This window comes from Dysidea avara, chromosome 7, assembly GCF_963678975.1.
Source record: "Dysidea avara chromosome 7, odDysAvar1.4, whole genome shotgun sequence".
NCBI classification, from domain to species: Eukaryota; Metazoa; Porifera; class Demospongiae; order Dictyoceratida; family Dysideidae; genus Dysidea; species Dysidea avara.
The window spans coordinates 34,097,988-34,120,691 of record NC_089278.1 but is presented as its reverse complement, the minus strand read 5'-3'; the positions used below and the strand labels follow the sequence as shown (position 1 = coordinate 34,120,691).

Sequence of the window (22,704 nt, the reverse complement as noted above, 5' to 3'; positions counted from 1 at the left end):
TTGAGGCTAAACAGTCTGTATACCCAGAGAGAAAACCATCAACTATGAAGTGATGAAAGTACATAAATTACAGAGTACATAAATTACAGAAAGTGTGATAATCCTCGGTCACATGCAACCACGTGTATGGTCCTACGGAAGAACCTGCGTGGGCATGGCAAGGGTGTGAATATAAAAATAAAATAAAAAGAAGCTATATAAATTAGCTAATACTAGTCACATCCAGTCACTCTTTATTATTCCTAGCCAAAAATATCCTCTCAGAGGCTAGAATACTTTGGTAGGCAGCATCATCTAAACATTTCCTTACAGTAGATTTGGGGATAGTTATGGTAGGGTTGGAAAATTTGATGAAATTCAGGTAGTTTCCAATGGAGGCTGGTTGGTAATGGCCAAGTGCTGAAATTTCAATAGTTTCATAATAACTGGAGATACTTAATCTACTATATACATAGCTAAATTGAATACAATAAACAAAAATTATGAATTATTACATTAACATATTAAATCCTAGTCATAAAAGTGATTAGCCTAATGTCACAAAGTAAGTGAGTGACATTTTCCACTTTTGACTATCATATCTTTTTCATACTTGAAAGGATGTTTCTTGCTCAAAGGAACATGCCGCTGAACGTGCCGAGACATTCGGAACCTAGAGCCTTGTCTAGGCGTGACTGACAAGGTCATAAAACCACCACCATCAGCTCACGTGACAGCTATATTTTTCTGGCAGTCCCGCAGTCCCGTTTCACACGACGAGTTGATCTCTGGTCTACGTACGTGTACATCAGTTCTGACTGGTCTCTGAATTTAAGGTTAGTATACATTGTGTGTACGTGTGTAGCTCACCTGTGGTTGCCACGGGTTGCCATGATCTCATGGTAAACGTAGTATAGATGCATGTATATACATACTGTCGGCCTTCATGTCTCCTATATAGCTACTGCATTAATAAAGTTGATCGTGAACCGAGCGTCAGTGACACTTTAGTGCAGTTGTTGTCTTCACAATCCAGTGAATCCACTACAAAGTCTACAATCTCCTCCAATCCAATTAAACACATAACTATCAAGTGTTGATTACAGCTCTGCCGTGCATATAATTAGCCGCTATAGCAGAGTCATGCAGACTCTGGGTGAGATGAAGGTATGTGATGGTGTAGCTAGCTAACTGTCTAGACAATTATATAGTTTTTACTAGGTAGTTGTCTAGGTATCCTAAGTAGTTGTTTATGCAGATACACATACAGGTGTCTACTCTTGTGTAGCTATAGACGGTTATATACTATGGTCCAGATGCATATACATACTATTTCAACCAGCTAATGATCTAAGGTAGTTTGAATAAAATGTACTGAGCTAGGGGTGTATCTATTCACTGGACTGGACTACTGGACTGGACTACTGGACTGGTATATTTTTGGTTTTTGCACATTCTGTGGTCAAAATTTATTGAGTCTCACAAGTCAAGGGTCCTGAGGGAACCTACAGCCCACTACTAAATGCTGAATATGAGCAGTAGAGTATACGATAACTGTCTTTTAATATTTTCGCTGTGATTTATTATGTCCTACAACACTTATTCCCTACCCTGGTGTACAGTAATGCTGTAAGGAATGTATATCAGCAATAATTAACCAGCAATCGACTTGCCAGTTGACAGTATCCTTCAAGATGTCCTTAGTGTGAGCTCAGGAATTGAACTAGCATGGACAGACTTGTTTTCAGTGCCGCAGGACGCAATGATTATAATTAAGCACACGCTGAAAAACTTTCTAATCGGTAAAAGTCTTGCCATGCAAGATTATACTATATATAGCTTGCTCCTTGAGCTCACACTAAGGATATCTTGTCAACTGGTGAGTTGATCGCTGGTTAACTATTGCTGATATACATTTCCTACAGCATTACTATACACCAGGGTAAGGAATAAGTGTTGTAGGACACAGCAAAATTATTAAGACAGTTGTCGCGTACTCCACTGCTCATATTCAGCATTTAGTAGTGGGCTGTAGGTTCCCTCAGGACCCTTGGCTTGTGAGACTCAATAAACTTTAACCACAGAATGTGCAAAAACCAAAAAATATAACAGTCCAGTATTCCAGTCCAGTAGTCCAGTCCAGTGAATGAATACACCCCTGAGCTAGCTACATTAATTATTAATCCGCTTATCACATTCACAGCCTAGTCCATCAAGTTTCTGTTAGAACTGATTCAGCCTTGTGTATGATACATTTATCATCACTTACTATAATAGGTGAAGTTTTTGATGATTTTCTTGCAATTTATCAAAAAAATTCCTTCTTAAAATTTGGTATTCTATATCGTGTCAAAACTATATATACATGTCAAATTAGTATATTATTACTCGTGCACTCCCCCAATGCAATGTAGAAGACGATAATATACAACTAGCATGCTTGATGCTTGAGTTATTCCAGTTGGCGAGTAGCTTAATAGAATGCAGGGTCGTGCACTTATTATTATTGTTATTGCGTACCTAATTCTCATTAAGCACGTGCACAAGTTTAATAATGATATAGAATAGTTAGGCATGAACTACAGGAATATTATGTTGCGTGGCCTTTTACTTTTACTTAACATCATTATTTTGTCAATACTAACTACTAAATTCAAAAGTTTAAACTGTTTAATTAATGCCTGTGTTTTTTTTCTATAAATTAGGAGCACACAACTATACTTGTATGTAGCTTAAAGCTACTATTATCATTGAACATGATAAAATATATTATTTTTCTTCTTTTCATCTAATAGTCTCAGCCTGGTGTCCCCTTAATAGAGGCTAGGCCTGTTGTACAGTTAGAGTCCCAAAATTTGATAATGCTAATGCAGCACTCAATGTAATCGCAAGATGCAAAATACATAGCATGCTCACAAGGGTTGAAAAGGGCCAGTATTACTGACTGAGGTAGCCAAATAACCCAAAGAATAATTTAGTATAACTTACAAGAGTGAAATTGAGCAATTGCAACAAAACTGAACTGCTGAACACAGCAGGGAAACAGCTTATGCTCTGCGTATAAAGCTATGAAAATAGTTTGTCAAGAACAAAGTTTGTTCTATACATAATTGCATGTAGAACAGCAAAATTCTAATGAACATGCAAAACAAGTAATTAGATGTGATCTTAAAATCTATTTATTCAACAATTTGACAACTTTTAATATGGTTGGATGGATGATGATTACTCGACTTGTATGTAAGAAATTCTGTTTGATAACTCCAATTTTTATGATGACAATTGTAAAAGTGTACAGTATGTATTATGACTGCATGTTTAGCCACATTGAAAGTACCTACCTAGTGGTCACCAATTTTATATCAGCACCCGTCATATTAATTTTCATCACCACTGAGAGCAAGAATGATTTTGCACAGCCATACAAAGGCTGTATTGTGTGTGGCATCTGTGTAGGAGCTTTAGTGTGGCCTTCACCTATGTATGTACTAACAATGCAGCACAGAAGGATCACAGTTTACCTGGTAGTGGCCTTGTATGTCTTACCTATGTAGTGAGGGAGTCTTTATGGTTATAGGGTATGGTGATTAAGTGATATCATTTATCATCAAAATTATATTCCCTATTGCCATATAAATTTAGTGATGTATAAACGTATTCATTGTTCGATTCTGTGGGTGTTTAACCATCAGGTTTCCAGAACTTTGTGTGGGCAATTATGGCTGCCATATGTGACTGGGAACGCTAGTCTTATATATTGCCTCTTTCTAAGTATATATTGTTAAGCGTTAGCTTTAAACTTTCATTTCAAGTTTATCAATTTGCAATGCACCTAAAGGGGTAAAATGCTAATCCAAAATTTCTGGCTAGCTACAGCATACAGGTACTAAAATTTTGACATCATTTATTCTACGAGTATTACATACCTTCATTCAGACTGTTTAATGTGTAGACAGTTGTCAACCAATTTACTGCCATTCAATAGATTTGAGGTTGAATGTGAAAGTGTCAAGTGTGGGTAGTTGGGTAAGTAGCATTAAAAGTATATGCATGTGGTCTCTAAATTTTACAGTACAGGTCTTAACCAGCTCCACAGAGTTGTCTATACATACACTGTCAACCATTGTCACATTGCAATTGGTAAGTCACTAATGAGATTAGAGATCCATGATTGCATCTTAGGCTTCCACCAAGTACAGCATTTATTTTTAATTTTTTATGGCCAGGGTTCCTTCAGGTTTCAGACCATTTGACCAGAAAATAAAAAATATAATAATTACAGTAGTGTATGGGGGAGTTACATGTTTGTTTGAAATGATGTCTCATCTTATGATAAGATGGGTGTTTTCAAATCTGCTCATACCTAAATTTAATAATTTATATAAACCATGGCTACGAGGTGTATTGCACTTATTACACCCCAACTCTGAAATAAAATGAAATTTACTATGATAAACCCAGAGGCAAACGGTTTATCAATTGTAAATTTCCTTTGACTTCAGAGTTGGGGTGTATATGGTGTATACTATATTGCATGCCTCCTAATTAACTCGCACTACATGAATCACTAACACACCATATGCACACAAACTAACTTAACAAATGAAATCACTCGTAATTTAGTTTGGCAGAAAATTGGAAACTTCATGCCTTTGTTCTGATCCCTCCTGTTTTGTCTTAAATTAGTACATGATACATTTCTGATTCCTTACATAGTTTAAAAACCATAAAATAGCATCACTGTTACCAAAAGGCATAAAAAAGAACAAAGGGAAGCAGAAAAGTGTGTCACTAAGTTATCAGATACTCAAAAGACACATGCTGATAATCAGTGAAAGATTAATACAATTTATGAGAAAAGACTATCATCCTATATGGCCTAATGTATTTCGTGGACTGGACTCGTGGGCTGGACTCACGCACTGAGCTTGAAACAGCTTTTAGACAATAATCCAGGCATTATCCATCTCTTGCAACACAGGAGACACCACTATCGAGTTACAACTGCTGATACTGCTCTTCCTTACAAGTCAAGGCCATCTTATATGGTAGTTCTAATGTTACCTTTCCTGCATTCCAAGAAAGTTTGTTTAACATCCGAAGTTTTCTGTCAATACATTGCTTGAATGATCAGCACAACATGCATGCATGTGGCCCTGATTCATAATCTGTAAACAGCAGAATCATCTGTACATAAACCTATGGAAAGTAGATCCATAATGGACTGGCTAAACATACTAAAAAGCAAAATGTTTAAATACATGATCATGATGGTGCAACTTGTAATAAAAGTAATCCACACAAAAACAGCCAAGCTGTATAAAAAGGAGCGGCCTTCAAAAAGTCTGGGTGGAAAAAGTTGTGAAATCGAAGGTGGTGGCCATGAAATGGCTGCAATGATGTGGATGATGTTAAATTTTAATGATAGCCTTTGTGCATTCAGTCCACCTAAAGAAGGATCAAGCAGCTTGTCAATCATCTCTTTGCTTTGATAGCAGAAAATCTGATACAGTGTGTGTACAGTACAATTGTGCTGTACTTTGTGTGCAGTAACCTAAGTGTTGTAAGTTAGGGTACCTGTACCATGAATTATAAGATTTGTGGTCATAGTAGTGACCTTGTGGTAAACCAGGTAAATTCAGCACTATCTGAGAAAGATATAGAAAAGAAGCCAAAACACTCTTGCACTGGTCACGTACACAGCTATGGAACCACACACAAGAATACATACACACACAAACACCTTCGTCCCTATACATTGAAGCCACAGTATGATTAAATCTGATAGTACATTGAAACTCTGGAGACCACCTGTGGTGTCTTTGCTGTAATCTGATCAATTTAGATTAAATTTGTAAAACAGGTAAAGTGATTCTCAATCAAATTTGTATGGCTGTTTGCCAGTATGAAACATTTTATCAGTAAGAATGTAAACACTGTGAAAATCAATTCATTCACTATCAAGGTGCAGAGTTAGCGGTTTTATTATAATGGGGCTTGATCATAGAGAGCTTGTTACAAAGCATAACTCTAACTTCTAGATTTACTAATGGAGCAACTCCAGTCCAATATGGACATTCCCATATTAACTTATCCTATCAATTCATTCATTCATTATCTATAAACACTATCACTGTAGCTATTCTGCTGTCTGGATACTGTGTCACAAATTTTGTGCATAAAAATACGAAACAATTTAAAAACAAACAAATTCATTATTCACTTTGCAAAAAACGATACTGTATAGCTGGAAAGTTTGGTGGGAGGAAACCATGGTGAAGTTGCTGCGATAGGATTTTGGCAAGAAAAAAGTTTTGGCCAATTTGTTAGTAGAGCTAATACAGATTTGTAATGGAAAAGCAATTTGGCAGATTTTAGTTTGGTGAAACACTGCTCACTCACCAAATTCGTCACAAACCTTCCTCCCACCAAACTTTCCAGTTATACGGTACAAAATGGTGTGTTGTATATACAGTATAGGCAAAACATTATACAGATTATAAGTATACTGTTTGTGATTCATATTGCATATATAATAAGTATAATGACAGTTCCTCTGCTGAATAGTGCCAGACCACAATGAGTGGTCATTCTTGTCTAACATAATGTGCCAAATATGAGCTTAATGCATGTATACAATCATGAAGTGTAATAAACAATTTCCGGCATCTGGAGTCAGTGGAGTGGAATGGTGGACTGGAATGGAATGGTACTTTGGTAAACTTAATTGGTGGTGACCTCTTTATAAAGACCACCTTCTAGCAAAGACCACCTCTTTATAATGACCATTTTACTTTAATGTTTAAATTGCTGCTATCTTGTTGTTTTATAGTGTATCCCCATAAAATTGTCATTGATTAGTTGTGCTCCACTGTCAGAGTGATACAGATTTGTAATACAGCAATATACCTCTGCCATGCAAAAACAGTTTGGCTGTACAAAAATGATGTCCCCATCAACTAAAAGTAACTGACAACTGAAGGAGCTAATATCTGGTGAGGCCAAGAAACACTGGCAAATAACACAGCATAATTCATACACAAATACTGGCTGTATTTATTCCGTCTATGTTATGGTGTTGGAACTAATAGTCCAAAACTTCTACCTAGGCTCAAACAAAAATAGACCACAGCCCCAAATAGTGAATAACACTAGAGTCACTTATAGATTTGAGGTTCGTTTTGTCTCAATATAGGGAGTTTTTAAAAATAGTTGTTCCAATACTGAATAAAGACGGGGTCAGAATATGTAGTATTGGAACACTATTTTTGCTGTGTAAGAAGCTATAATTTATAAAAATTTGATCCTTTATCATTGACTCGTGCAGTCTTGCAGCATTCCTAATTAATTTCCTGTAACCCTAATTGGCTAGTAATTTAGCCACCTTTTTTCTCCTCTATAATGCCAGACTATTGGGAAAGGTACCAATTTACTAGCATATTAGGAATACAGTCAGACTGCACAATTCAGTGATAAAGGACCAAGATTATTATTAGTTGCCAGTATATATCAACATTCATTTCTTGGCCTCACCAGATATTAGCTCCTTTAGTTGCCAGTTACTTTTAGTTTCATGGATGCATCTTTTTTTGTAAAGCCAAGCTCTTTTTGTATGATAGCTATTGCTGTATTGTATCGTAAATCAGATATCACTGGCTTTTCTAGACATACCATGTGGCACACAATTCATCAATAAGATTGTCTTATAATGGCTCTAAAACAACAATTTAGATACTAAAGTAAAATGGTCTTTGTAAAGATGTGGTCTTTGTTAGAAGGTGGTCTTTATAAAGAGGTGACCACCTAATGAAATTACCAAAGTACCGTTCCATTCCATCCCACCATTCCATTCCATTCCACCATTCCATTCCACTGAATCCAGACACCCAACAATTTCACATTGTCTTATTATTGGTCATTACAGGTAATGGGAATTACTAAAACATTCCTGCTAATTGTGTTGTTCCAACTGATCACAAAAGAAATTGTAAGCAGCAGAGAGATCACTGTTACAACTAGTGGAAATGATAATCAAGATTGTTTGGAAGGCGATTATCCTTGTTCTTCACTTGATTATGTACTAAACCATTTACAGAGTAATGATTGTGTTAACATAACATCCAACTCAGTCCCATTAACTACAATAGTAGAGTTACACAACCTTAACGCTATTACAATAAGAGGACAGGGTAACACCATTGTAATGTGTAACAATACTGGTGGAGTATCCTGTAATAACTGTAGTAATGTTGTTATTGAAGGGATCACATGGGATGGGTGTGGTGATCCTACTACTCAAAATTCTACAGGTGGTTTAACTTTCACAACCATAACCAATTTATCCATAGCCAATTGTGTTCTGAAGAATTCCAAACTCCGTGCGCTGCATCTACACATGGTAGCTGGTATCATTAATATTACTGGCACACAGGTGATAAACAATGCTAACTATGATACTGTATTTTGTACTGATGATGCAAATGAACTACATTGCTTTACTAGTAATCATGGAGCAGCTGGTGGACTGTATGTCAGAGAAGCATTCGAAGCAACCAGTGTATACATTTCTAACTGTAATTTTGAATACAATGGTCAGTTTGGGAAAGTTGACTTGAGATATGTTAATGATGGGATGAGTGAAATAACTGATGGTGCTGCCATGAAAGTGGTACATTCTAACATTTCAGTGTCTATGAAAATAATTATTCATCATACAACCTTTTTATCTAATCGTGGTTATAATGGAGGTGCGATGAACATTAAATCATTAAACTCACCAACTGTTACATTAAACAGCATAAATTTTGTTAACAACAGTGTAATACAGCATTCTCTAAATTCCTCTGCATTAATGATACATTTAAATTCATTATCACCTACCACCATAATGCCTATATTACAAATTTCATTTTGCAATTTTATAAATAACAGTGATGGACGAAATGTGATCGATTTTATCATAGCAGGACAACCTTCATATCTAACTGTGACTCACTGTAACTTTGTTGATAACAAAAGGTATGAGGTTGGACTTGTTGAAATGAACTTGCAGTCTCGGAGCACTGTAGATCTTCTGTCTTCAGATTTCTTAAACAACACAGGAGGTGCTTTAGTTTACTTGCGGCTTCTCCATGCTGATATCAATATTTCATTGCATAAAATTCAAGCTGATAGTAATTATGGAACGTCTCCATTAAGAAGAGGTGGCCTAATATCAGTTCGCGTATTTGAAAACCATTGCATAGTAAACATTACTAAATTGCAATTCATTGAAAACAATTTTGATCGTGATGGAGGTGGACTTGATGTTAATGGTGTATACCATGGAAGCTTCAAATTTTACGTGGAAGACTCACAATTTAGAAATAACACTGGTGGCAGCACTGGCACGGTCATATATACTTTATTGACATCTGATCGTGCGTTCTTGTTTACTATTTACAACAGCAGCTTTGTAGGAAATTCAGGTGGTTCTTCAATCGTCCGAATCATTAAGCGATCTCTTGGTGATGATGATAGACTTGGATTATTGTTGGTGGGTCAATCTACAAATTTTTTGAATAACTCTGGTGGTGCATTGACTGTCACAAGGGTGTTGGTAGTTGGTGATGGTAATACCACATTTGATTCAAACACAGATAATAACGGCGCCGCTCTATATTTAGGTGATGCATTTATTCTACCAAACTTTGTTCCATTTCAATTTTACTTTATTCATAATTTTGCATTTAGACGTGGTGGTGCAATCTATATTGATTTCCCAACTAGCTTGAATGTTAAATGCAATTGGCTAATGTATTTGGATAGAAATGAAGTGTGTAATGCAGATGTTCAAACAGCTGTAGATTGTCCAAAGATAGATGGTAATCTGTTATGTGACGAGATAATTCCTGAAGTTGTTGAAGGCCAGCAGTCTTGTAGCTTTATATTCAATCTTAACAGTGCTGCAGCCTCTGGCAATGTAATATTCTATGATGTCCCAACATTGCCAGCAATTCAAAATTCTTCTGATCCAAATTCAATCTTTTACATTCCAGAATCAACATTTTGTATCTTGTCTAACCAAACAACAGATCTGTCTACTCAGCCATTTAAAATTAGACTTAAAGAACCTGCAAAGTGTGTTGATATGGATTGTGTAAATTATTACATTACTGATATAATGCTTGGTGAAGAGATTGAAATACCAGCACAGGTTGTGGGTTATAATAACAAATCTGCTGAGTCAACATTATTTTTTGTAACATGTGAAGAGAACTGTACCACCAGTAATGGCAGTACAAATTATATGATCACTGGAACTAATCCTGTTCTGATAAGTGATAAGTTTGGAGGCTTAAAAATAACTGGTATTCAGAATGGTCCTCCACTAAAGTTGCATCTCTTTAGTATCTCATTACAATTTGATCTTGTAGTAGAACTAATTCCTTGTCGATCAGGATACACTTATAACAAGGTAACAATGCAGTGTGAATGCTTCACCACTGATGGTATTGTTTCATGTACACCTGAACCTAATATCAAGAGAGATTACTGGTTTGGCATAGTGGACAATACTACCACTGTATCACGATGTCCTTATACATATTGTAACTTTAGACGCAGGGAAGTTAGTCCAGGAAGGTTTATGTTACAATCAGTTCAAGATGACCAGTGTGACTCACACAGAACAGGACCAGCTTGTGGTAGTTGTGAAGATGGCTATACTTTACCTTTTGATTCTGTTGAATGTATCAATGTTGATGATTGTCATCCTGGTTATACAGTCTTCGTGATCATTGGTGTAATGGCTTACTGGGTAATAGTGATTGTAACTACCTTTTTCTTAATGCTATGGTTGCACCGTATAAGATGTAATATAGGATATTTGTATGGGATTGTCTACTATTACAGTGTGGTGGACATTTTGTTAGGACAAATTGTAAGCCGTTCGAGTGGACTTAGTTTACTAGTTCCAACATTTGGTGGCACCATATTCAAGTTATATCCAGGATTTCTTTTTAAAGTATGTTTTGTACAAGGAATGGATGCAATTGATCAATATGTCATACATTATACACATCCAACAGCTGTTTTATTACTAGTTTGGCTACTCAGCAAGATCGCTGTACGATCTCAAAAATTTGCAAGTATAATAGGCAAAGCAGCCATTCCTACCATATGTCTTATTGTAACACTAGCATACGTATCCATTGCTGATGCTTCACTGCGATTAGCACAATCTTTACGTTTTACCGATGTGGATGAAATTTTTACTTACCTTTCCCCAGCAATAGAGTACTTTACTGGTCGTCACATTGCTTATTTTATAATAGCTGCATCTTTTGAGTTGATAGTAGGATTTGGTTTACCTCTTGTACTTCTAGTGGAGCCATTTATAAATCATAAGATAGATTTTACAAAAGTAAAACCACTATTAGATCAGTTTCAAGGATGCTACAAGGACAGATTTCGTTGGCTTGCTTCTGTTTATTTAATAGGTAGACAAATGATTCTCATCATTACAGGTATTGATTTCTCCAATCCATACACAGAACAGTATTTATTGATGATTGTTTGTGTTATCATTGTGTTATTACACTACTTGTTCCAGCCATACAATGTTGATACACTGAACAAATATGATGGAATACTTCTCCACATATTGTTACTGATTGCATCCTTGAAGATAGTAGCATTTTCAGATGGATTCACTACTGATACTATTGTCAGATTAACATATGTGTTATATTTCATTCCTTTTGCTGTTTCCTTAATATTTCTTCTTCACTATATTCATGCCATTGCATTCAAGAACAAGCAAACTACGACTGAAAGAAGTGAAAGTATTGACATGGAGTCAGCCAGGAAAATTAGTCAATCTACAGTGATTACATACAATGAAGCATATGAAAAGTGAGCACAGCTATTAATATTATATCTCAAATGATATGAGAGGAGTTGAATGCAATAATATAGGTGGCTTTTTTTGTCTTATTTGTAGGTAGTGTGTTCATCAGTAAACTTTTAGCACTTTTGTCAGAATTAGCCATCATTATTTTATTCCTTGTTTTCCCATCACTGCCTGCTTCAAGTATTTGGTAGCCACACAAAATTGTTTTATGATAGAAAAACTGATTGACTGGGTGTTAAGGAAAATGTATTTGGCTGTGCACATAAATATAGCAAGAGGATGACTGAGGATGCATAGACCTGGATATATACTCCAATAGAGCAGTCATATACTGTAGTGTCAATGAGTGCATCATCAAATAATGTACCACTTTAGCATGGACATTCAAAAAGGCCACTCGGGGGTTTATCTTGCATATTGTCCAGGAAATATTTTGATATTGTTCACCATATCATAGGGATGCGGTTTGCTCATGGCTTTGATGCCCAACCAATTCAAAGATACAATACGCTTGGACTTGTTTCATTGTGGGAGATTCAGTAATAGTTTCTGAGTGTTGTCACAAAATTATGATGAGCTAATTGTTAACACACATTTCTATGATGGATGATCACTAAAAATAATCGTTTAGGTGATAAATGAATGCGTACTTTTATGCATCACGTGTTAGCCATTGAGAAGACCATGGAACAGGATCACTGTAATTACAAACAAGTGAATAACTCATAGTCCTATGTAATTCACTTATAGCATAGTAACTTACTTACTGTCCCAATACTGAAGTTAGTAGCCTTTACGTAATGTGTAACTTGTACTGAAGCATAATGATGCATGAATAATGTTCTAAGAGCTATTACTCCATGCCTTTAAAACCACGATCGATCATCAGATACCAGTGTATAAAACTAACGGGGTGAGTGCTTTCACCTATTAAGTGAGTATGTGATATATATTATATTTCTTATACCACGGCTGCTTGGGATTTGCTGATATATCCACCCCAGCCATCAGGCTTTGGGTGTATATAATAACTATTACATTATCACCTCCTGCCAGCATCTGTTTATGCTGTACCTAGGAATAGGAACACAAGTGATGTAATAATGATGGAGCACAGTATAGTTATTAGCAATAGTAAGTAATGGAATTCCATTATTTACTCTTGCTATTAGTAATATCCTTCTGTACTGTTTTATATCATGTTGGTTTTTTGTTATAGCGAAGATAATGATGGAGACAATATTAGTAGAAGGTCATCTTTGTGTATTCATTATCGAGATTCTTTTATTGAGTCCTTGGACAGTCTGGATAATGTGATGAAGTGATATTTTTTATGACTTAACCCCTTTTATACATATCTGTTATTATTTACATTTTTCTTAGACTGCACTGCCCCAGTTTTATTTTATATTCATACTGTGTGTATTTTATATTGTTTACCCAAGTCATTTCATTATCCAATCGGACATACATAAATTGCCAGTTTGGCACTACTGCAGGTTGAACACAAATAGAGAGTACATTCACAGATGATTATGATTAGCTGTCCAAGTACCTAAGAAACATTTTTCAGTTTGAGATGGTCAAGTGTGTGATATGCAGCAAACAAAATTTGTGAATTTTATACATATTTGTAAACCAGATCCATGCAAAAACAACCAGCTGTGAAAAAATGGTGCGGCCTAAAAAAGCTTGGGTGAAAAAAGTTGTGAAATCAAAAGTAGCTGCCAAGAAATGGCTGCAATGATGTTAATGCTAATAAATTATAAGAATGTACACAGCCATTATTAAAATGCATTGACATCATAATTGAGTTAGAACCAGTTGATTTATTTGTAGTTAATGCAATTGCATGTATGTAAGTAGTTACATGTGTATTTGATATTTCTTGGGGCTGGTCCCCCTGGCCTGAACACATTAGTAATTACTGGCTGTCCAGTACAATACAGTGGAACCTCGATTATCTGAACTAACTCGATTATCCGAACACCAAATTGACCGCTCAATTAGGGTATTTTATCAACAAGTGTATGCTTTATTAGAATAGTTGAGCAAAGCTCTGTATATAAATGTATGGATGTTTGGTTTTACGTACTATTTGATTTGATTATATGAACACCCTTTCCCCCCAATTAGTTTGGATAAATCAAGGTTTCACTGTATAAGTGAAAATGACTACACCTTTGATTTCACAACTTTTTTCATCCAGGTTTTTTAAGGCTGCACCATTTTTCACAGCATGACTATTGAAGACAGACTTATAAATGTAATGTATTGCATGTTTTACTTCAATATTAGGTATATATGTAATACTATAATAGAGTACACGTTTTTAAGAACTTGTAATAGAACATACATAGAATATTCGAACTTCCATTGGTAGTAGAGCTTTACTTCAATATTTGGTAATATTATTGTACTACTCTAGTAGGGTGCAAATTTTTTTGAGTCGTCATCTAATAGAACATTTCTAGAACAATCTAGTACATCTATTGGTAAAGCTGTGAAATTACAAACGTTTATTTATACAAAGTGGTTAATCAACCGGTACAGCTTTCATTCATTTTATGCTAGATAACTAGTGCGCATGTGCAATTACTTCAACTTTATTGTATAACATTAGGAGTTCCTCCCTATGGCTAAGAAACATGTTTGTAGGATTAGGGACAGCGTCCCTAGGATAGGATTAGGAATAGTGCCCTAGGATTAGGAACAGCTCTCCTGGGTTTATAGTGTTAGGGTTAGCAGCCCTGGTTTGTTCTTCACCTTTGTTACTACCGGTTTGTTCTTCACCTTTGTTACTAACATAGAGAGGTTTCTTCATTTTCACATTTATAAGGTAGTTGGAAGCACTATATGGTACAGTTGTTATGACGATGGAGGGTTCTAATCCCCATTATGCCATGGATTTTTTTTTTCATTCGGTACCTTTTCAGTGACATTTTTTTTGTCCAATTAACATTCCTTTGGCTGGTTATCTATCCTATAAGCAGATTTAAACTAGAAGTTTCATTTATAAAAACAGAAATTATGATCAGCCAAAACAGTAGCGTTTCAGTGGTTAAGGATGCAGGTGTTAGCTATGGTAGGTCCCTGCATGGTTTGAAATCTGATAGCTAAGTTTTTTCAACATTTTAATGCACTTTTTTACCCCATGGCAACTGCTTTATTAGAGTATTTTGATCCTACAATTTTATACTTGTTTGCAATTGGTTCTTGCTTTATAACTTATTTCTGACCATCAAAAGGCACTGCTACAATGATCAGCCTATGTACACACCAATTTTCAAGTTATTCCCATACTCAGTTTACTCAGTAGATTTCACCTTTATAATAATTATGCTCTTCATTTGTGCCAAAGATTGAGGCAATCGAGTTGTACATTTGCATTTTATAGCAGTTTTTGCAATGTGTGTGAAAATAAATTGGCCCCACAACTTAATTGAAAAGATAAATATGAAGAAATTAAATCAAAACTTTGAATGCCCATATCTTGCAAATGGCTGGTGTTAATTTAATCAAAGTTGCTGTGTGACCTACCCTACCCGAGGGACAGCTATAATGCAAAAATACCATGCCTTGGAGAAGGGGTCATGGAGTTATGCACTTGTGAAAATGCTGTTTTCTTTCTTCCTGTCAATATACTCACAATGTGGCGCACTGGCTTTCTTGGCTGCATGACACACTAGCATGTGTCTTGACATGCATTTCACAATGGAATTCCCTCCAGGTATACCTATTGGACCTTTAATACCATATCTGAGCTAAATCTTACAAACTTTGGTTAAGATACAATTACCTTAGTTCACTATTGGGCTTAGTTACATTACAGAGACTGCAGATATATACATTACCACCTCCCACCAGAATCAACTCCTACCATTACTCTTTTTTTTCCCTTTGACAACTCAACAGTAGAACAATTTTCCAGAATCCTAAATGAATGCATCAAGTGTAGAACATTTTAAATCTTTACTATGTAATTTATAACTATAGTATACTCATTTTTGAGGTCTTGCACAGTAATAAAATGCAATAATGTATTGATATGCAGCAAAAACCACATAGAAAATGTTTGTCCAACCATCCACCTGTGCACAAGTGATTCTCATGAAGCCAGGTCATTCACAAGGTCAGAAACCATCACTCGGACTTTCCAGAAAAGACATCTGTTAAAACCAGCCTCAAGTAGTTTGAGTAATGCTGAGGGTCAAAACCAATAGACTGGTAGTGTAGCTATCCACTGGTGGTGTTAGTTTGATTTTGCCTTATGCACGATTTGGATCGGTTTTGTAAAATCTGGTCACATATTACATCACTGATGGAAATAATACTGCAGATCATTTGGAATGAGACTATTCTTGTTCTTCACTTGGCTATGTACTAAACTATTTACAGAGTGGTGATCGTGCTAACACAATATTCACAACTTACACCATGATTCACACATCACCTACCACTAAAATGTCTATATATCTTAAATTTGTCATGTTGTAGTTTTATAAATGACAGTGATGAACATAATATACAGTACAAGCTACACATTTGGTTCAGACAAACTCTAACTTCATTGGCAATAAAAAGTATCAATAATATTTGTTGAAATGGATATAAGTCAACACAGATGGCGTGCATTCAGACGTTATGATAAAACATTTCTGTTGTCCTGCAAAGTCCTGACAAACCAGAATTGGCCAGACAGTTGCCTAAACTGACTGGACATGTGGAAGGACTATAATAATTATTATAGCATAATGTTATGATTAAAATTATTTCAGCAGCTTGAGAAAGGAATCAGACCTGAAGTCAGTAATTTTGAATTAAAGATTGAGATACTCTAATAGAACAGTCAGCCAATATTCTAGTAGATCACTTATTCTAACTCGACTGCATATTCTAATAGAATACTCTTGAACATTCTATGCTAAATGTACCGATTTGCAGCATAATGGCTATGTATCATCACTATAATGATAATGTAATCAATGTGTCGAGAATGTAAAGATTCTGACACCTCATTACGAAGCCTATAATGCTTGCATGTTCTCCAAAGACAGATCTGTGAACAGTGTAAATTAACAAACTCTTAAATGTGAACAATATCTTTGCAATTAGGCCATTCTTATTTGAAAATTTGTTGCTTGGATCTGACCAACCCAATTTTGCATAGAATTTAGTTAAGAAAAGAAACACATGACACCTACAAATGAAGTTGTAATTGTTGCAAATGATCAAGATACTCTAATAGAACAGTCAGTGAATTACAATTTCGATCTTGAAAGTAACACTGCTGGCGTAGATCGCTAAAAACCACCTCTGGCTAAGAAAAGCTATATGATATACCAAAACTTTAGTGCCATCTATAGCTCAGTGAGCTATGTATGTAACTACTAGCTATATTTATAATAGTTATGTAGCTTGTAACTAGAAGAGATTTGACATGTCTTCATACAGTACAGTATAAATGTTGTTGTTTTTTTTCTGACCTATACAGATCTATTTTGAAATATATATTGCTCAGTTGTAACCAGAATTTGAAATCATAAACATTTCTGAAACTTTTTTTTGCCTACTAACTGACCTATTATGTTGTAAAATAAATCCAAGCAACAACTTTTCAAATAGGTATGGACTTACAATGTACTTTCACACACCTTCATTGTTAGGCACATAATTTAAAATAATTAAAATAACCTTCCACTCTCACCAGTTCAGAGGTGACTGATGTTAGTGCTCTAACCTCGAGCTCGCGGTAATCGGCACAGCCGTTCTTCTTTACCAGAGTGAACACACATACATACACATTACAAAAACCATAAGTATACAATTACAACTACAATGAAAAACAAAACTAAACAAGATATGCACAGAACAAGCTAATTAAAAAGTGCAACTACTACTCATACAAGTCATTATAGGTCTAAGTCCTTGAAATTAGGTTCGATGATCCTAAGGCTACAACACATGTTGCTGTCAGACTTTCAGTGCTGATTACTGTAAAGTGCTAATAATAACTACTACAACTAGGGGACAGGAAACAAGATATTGATAAATGTTGGTCTAATAAGTGCTGCGCTAGTAAATATACAGTGCTTGTTCGTAGTCTCAATAGTACTGTACAGTTATAGCTACTGAAAAACTCACCAATGTCAATTTGCATAGCCGCTATGTTCCAGAATCTGTTTCTACTTGTATTGAACTGCACTGCATGGCTTGCTGAGCAGTCACACAAGTGGCCAACCCCGTGGTTTGTGTATCCCCACAATCAAGAATTCGCAAGAATTTTGGGAGAGAGATGTCTTGTTTTGTTAAGACAAAATGCAACTTAAGTACAAGGGTCTAGCAGACTCAAGAGTGCCATGCACTGAATGGATAGTACAGGAGCCCTGACAAAACTTACACTATTAAATTACAATACAACAATATAGCATGCAGAAAAGGAAAACTGATAGATCCCAGGTAGTCCGGGGAACAGTGTTTATTCTAGGGCTGTTAGGGAGGGAACTTTCCCCCCCTAAAATCTCAGACTCACCCCCTATAATTGTGAGTCACTACTACTACTACTACACTATACTTAGGTTAAGCTGGCTTTTAAAATGACGCACAAAACTTATCAAAAATGCTCTCAGATTCAATCTCAGCATAGTTAATACATAAAAATTTCCGTTAAAATTGTGAATGCAACCTTGAAGTGCTCTCAGATTCAGTATCAGATCAATTAATTTTAAAAATCCTCCTAGTATACAGCTAACAAAAATCCATGCATATAGTGATGGCTATTCAACAATACCTGAGAGTCCAAGTTTACCCAGTATAATAATACAGAAACAAAATAGCATGCTTAACTCTCAAAATTGTCCTTAAATTCAATCTCAGAAAGGGTAAGTTGTACTTTCAAAATGGCATACACAGCCAGCACAAATACTCCCAGATTTAATATCAGAAAAGCCCGATTTTTAAGTAAAAACTTTCTTGTTTTGCTATAACCATGAAAATGCCCTAATATTTAATTTCAAATTTTGAATTATTTCTTGGAAGACATCTACCCATGCAGATCTTTTAATCTGCTAGTGCTTTGCGGTATCATACATACAATGATGGTCAACACTGATCTCACCAAATTGTAAAGATTCGACACTTGATATGCAGAGCATTATTAATATGGTATACATGAGGAGCACATGGTTGTCCTAGCATTATGTGATCACTACTACCATAGGCGGCGGAAAGGGGGGGCTAGGGGGCCGAAGCGGTCTGCTGAGGGGGGGCTTAGCCCCCCCTCAGAATGATATCACAATGACATTATCTTTCTTGGAGTGGGGCTGAAAACCGTGATAAAGATCGAGATAATCTAATCTAATCCAAAACAGCCAAGCTGTAAAAAAACAGTGCGGCCCTCAAAAAGGCTATGGTGAAAAAAGATGTGAAATCCAACGTTGCGGCCAAGAAATGGCTGTGATGGTAGGTTAATGGTAAAAATTTTAATAACGACAATTCAGGTGAATTTTTGTGCCTCTTGGTCTTGGCAAAAATTCACCTAAATTGCCGTTATTAAAATTTTTACCATTAACCTACCATCACAGCCATTTCTTGGCCGCAACATTGGATTTCACATCTTTTTTCACCATAGCCTTTTTGAGGGCCGCACTGTTTTTTTACAGCTTGGCTGTTTGGATTAGATTTCATTTCTTTTTGTATTTGTATACCACAAACTTTGAGACTTTTTTAACCTGCCTTTTTTTTTCTTTACCACAGGAAGAAGAAAAGATGAAGCAGATGTATTTTAAATATTTCTGATTTTATCAGTAAATGTACCAATTATATATATAATACATATATTTATTACAGAACTCTCCATGGTGGTTTCTTTGTAACTGAACACTCTACAAGGTGACTTCTTCTTGATGCCCTCTCTACAGGGTGAATTGTTAGTAGCTGAATAATCTACAAGGTAACTTCTTCTAGCTGATCTCTCTACAGGGTGATTTGTTTGTAGCTGAACTCTCTACAAGGTAACTTCTTCTAACTAATCTTTCTACAGGGCAATTTGTTTGTGGCTGAAGTTTCTACAGGGTGATTTTTTTGAAGCTGAACTCTCTACAAGGTAACTTCTTCTAGCTGATCTTTCTACAGGGAGATTTGTTTGTAGCTGAACTCTCTACAGGTGATTTGTTTGCAGCTGAACTCTCTACATGATGGTTCTTTGCAGCTGAACTCTCTACAAGGTGACTTCTTCTAGCTGATCTTTCTACAGGGAGATTTGTTTGCAGCTGAACTCTCTACATGATGGTTTCTTTGTAACTGAACTCTCTACAAGGTGACTTCTTCTAGCTGATCTTTCTAGAGGGTGATTTGTTTGTAGCTGAATTCTCTACAAGGAAACTTCTTCTAGCTGATCTCTATACAGGGAGATTTGTTAGTAGCTGAACTCTCTACAGGTGATTTGTTTGCAGCTGAACTCTCTACATGATGGTTTCTTGGTAGCTGAACTCTCTACAAGGTAATTTCTTTTAGCTGATGTCTCTACTAGGTCACTAGTTTGTAGCTGAACTCTCTACATTATGATTTCTTTGTAACTGAACTCTCTACAAGGTGACTCCTTCTAGCTGATCTTTCTATAGGATGATTTGTTTGTAGCTGAACTCTCTACAAAGAAACTTCTTCTAGCTGATCTCTCTATAGGGAGATTTGTTTGTAGCTGAACTCTCTACAAGTGATTTGTTTGCAGCTGAACTCTCTACATGATGGTTTCTTTGCAGCTGAACTCTCTACAAGATAACTTCTTCTAGCTGATCTCTCTATAGGGAGATTTGTTTGTAGCTGAACTCTCTACAGGCTATTTGTTTGCAGCTGAATTCTTTACATGATGGTTTCTTTGTAACTGAATTCTCCACAAAGTAACTTCTTCTAGCTGATCTATCTACAGGGTGATTTGTTTGTAGCTGAACTCTCTACAAGGAAACTTCTTCTAGCTGATCTCTCTACAGGGAGATTTGTTTGTAGCTGAACTCTCTACATGATGGTTTCTTTGCAGCAGAACTCTCTACAAGGTAACTGATGTCTGTACAAGGTCACTAGTTTGTAGCTGAACTCTCTATATGGTGGTTTCTTTGTAACTGAACTCTCTACAAGGTGACTTCTTCTAGCTGATCTTTCTACAGGGTGATTTGTTTGTAGCTGAACTCTCTACAAGGAAACTTCTTCTAACTGATCTCTCTACAGGGAGATTTGTTTGTAGCTGAACTCTCTACAGGTGATTTGTTTGCAGCTGAACTCTCTACAGAGGTATGTTCCTGAACCATTGTTGGCAGGTTTCAAAAAGTAGATTTACTAAAACCTGCCAAAGATGGCTTGTGAACATACCTGGAGCGAGGCTCTACATGATGGTTTCTTTGTAGCTAAACTCTGTACAAGGTAATTTATTTTAGCTGATGTCTCTACAAGGTCACTAGTTTGTAGCTGAACTCTCTACAAGGTGACTCCTTCTAGCTGATCTTTCTAAAGGGTGATTTGTTTGTAGCTGAACTCTCTACAAGGAAACTTCTTCTAACTGATCTCTCTACAGGGAGATTTGTTTGTAGCTGAACTCTCTACAAGATAACTTCTTCTAGCTGATCTCTCTACAGGGTGATTTGTTTGTAGCTGAACTCTCTACAAGGAAACTTCTTCTAGCTGATCTCTCTACAGGGAAATTTGCTTGTAGCTGAACTCTCTACAGGTATTTTGTTTGCAGCTGAACTCTCTACATGATGGTTTCTTTGTAGCTGAACTCTCTACAAGGTAATTTCTTCTAGCTGATCTTTCTACAGGGTAATTTGTTTGTAGCTGAACTCTCTACAAGGAAACTTCCTCTAGCTGATCTCTCTACAGGGAGATTTGCTTGTAGCTGAACTCTCTACACGTGATTTGTTTGCAGCTGAACTCTCTACATGATAGTTTCTCTGTAGCTGAACTCTCTATAAGGTAACTTCTTTTAGCTGATGTCTCTACAAGGTCACTAGTTTGTAGCTGAACTTTCTACATGATGGTTTCTTTGTAACTGAACTCTCTGCAAGGTTACTTCTTCTAGCTGATCTCTCTACAGGTTGATTTGTTTGTAGCTGAACTCTCTACAAGGAAACTTTTTCTGGCTGATCTCTCTACAGAGAGATTTGTTTGTAGCTGAACTCTCTACAGGTGATTTGTTTGCAGCTAAACTCTCTACATGATGGTTTCTTTGTAGCTGAACTCTCTACAAGGTAACTTCTTCTATTGATCTCTCTACAGGGCGATTTGTTTGTAGTTGAACTCTCTACATGGTGGTTTCTTTGTAGCTGAACTCTACAAGGTGATTTCTTCTAGCTGAACTATCCCTTTCCATAGTTGCATGAACTCCCTATAAGGTAACTCTTTCTAGCTGATCTCTCTACAGGGTGAATTGTTTGTAGCTGATCTCTCTACAGGGTGACTTGTTTCTAGCTGATCTCTATACAGGTTGCTTGTTTCTAGCTGATCTCTTGAATTCTCTTCAGGGTGACTGCTCTATTAGGATGACTGCTCTATTAGAGTATCTCGATCTCGCACTTGCTGCACCAAGTTGGATTTTGTGTTATAACTCCGTGGCTTTAAGTCTGATTCTTCTACACCATTGAAGAGCCTTTCTAAGATGATTACTCCATCTATACAGCGATTTTCAAAGCATTCCCCCAAGCGGTTTATCTGGTAGGCGTGGCAAGTAGTCGTTTTTTATTAGCTAATCTCGATTGCGTAATTGTTACACACTGTTGTTTTTTTCGTTGTATCTTCCTGGTTTTTAGCTCGATTTCTTTCAAACCACAAAAGGTTTGAGGTTC

The 22,704-nt window shown here is 36.2% G+C and overlaps 1 protein-coding gene across 3 annotated transcripts; it reads left to right on the top strand.

Moving 5' to 3' along the window:
- The first annotated feature begins 463 nt into the window (after positions 1-463).
- On the top strand, positions 464-13,360 carry LOC136261732 (uncharacterized). Of its 3 annotated transcripts, XM_066055779.1 has the most exons (5): positions 464-815; positions 941-1,146; positions 7,904-10,777; positions 11,573-11,874; positions 13,092-13,360. In XM_066055779.1, the coding sequence occupies exons 2-5, from the start codon at positions 1,123-1,125 to the stop codon at positions 13,195-13,197; spliced, it is 3,306 nt and encodes a 1,101-aa protein (XP_065911851.1). In that variant the 5' UTR covers positions 464-815; positions 941-1,122; the 3' UTR covers positions 13,198-13,360. The 3 variants fall into 3 exon arrangements, with proteins under 3 accessions (XP_065911851.1, XP_065911849.1, XP_065911850.1); XM_066055777.1 differs by having other exon boundaries at positions 467-815; positions 7,904-11,874; positions 13,092-13,358; XM_066055778.1 differs by lacking the exon at positions 941-1,146 and having other exon boundaries at positions 467-815; positions 7,904-11,874; positions 13,092-13,358.
- The last annotated feature ends 9,344 nt before the right edge of the window (positions 13,361-22,704 follow it).

Bases quoted from the DNA above. Each gene is read 5' to 3' on its own strand.
- LOC136261732 (XM_066055777.1), top strand. From the start codon at position 1,123: ATGCAGACTCTGGGTGAGATGAAG. The intron at 1,147-7,903 runs GTATGTGATGGT...TGGTCATTACAG, and splicing joins AGACTCTGGGTGAGATGAAG to GTAATGGGAATTACTAAAAC. The intron at 11,875-13,091 runs GTGAGCACAGCT...TTTTTGTTATAG, and splicing joins TACAATGAAGCATATGAAAA to CGAAGATAATGATGGAGACA.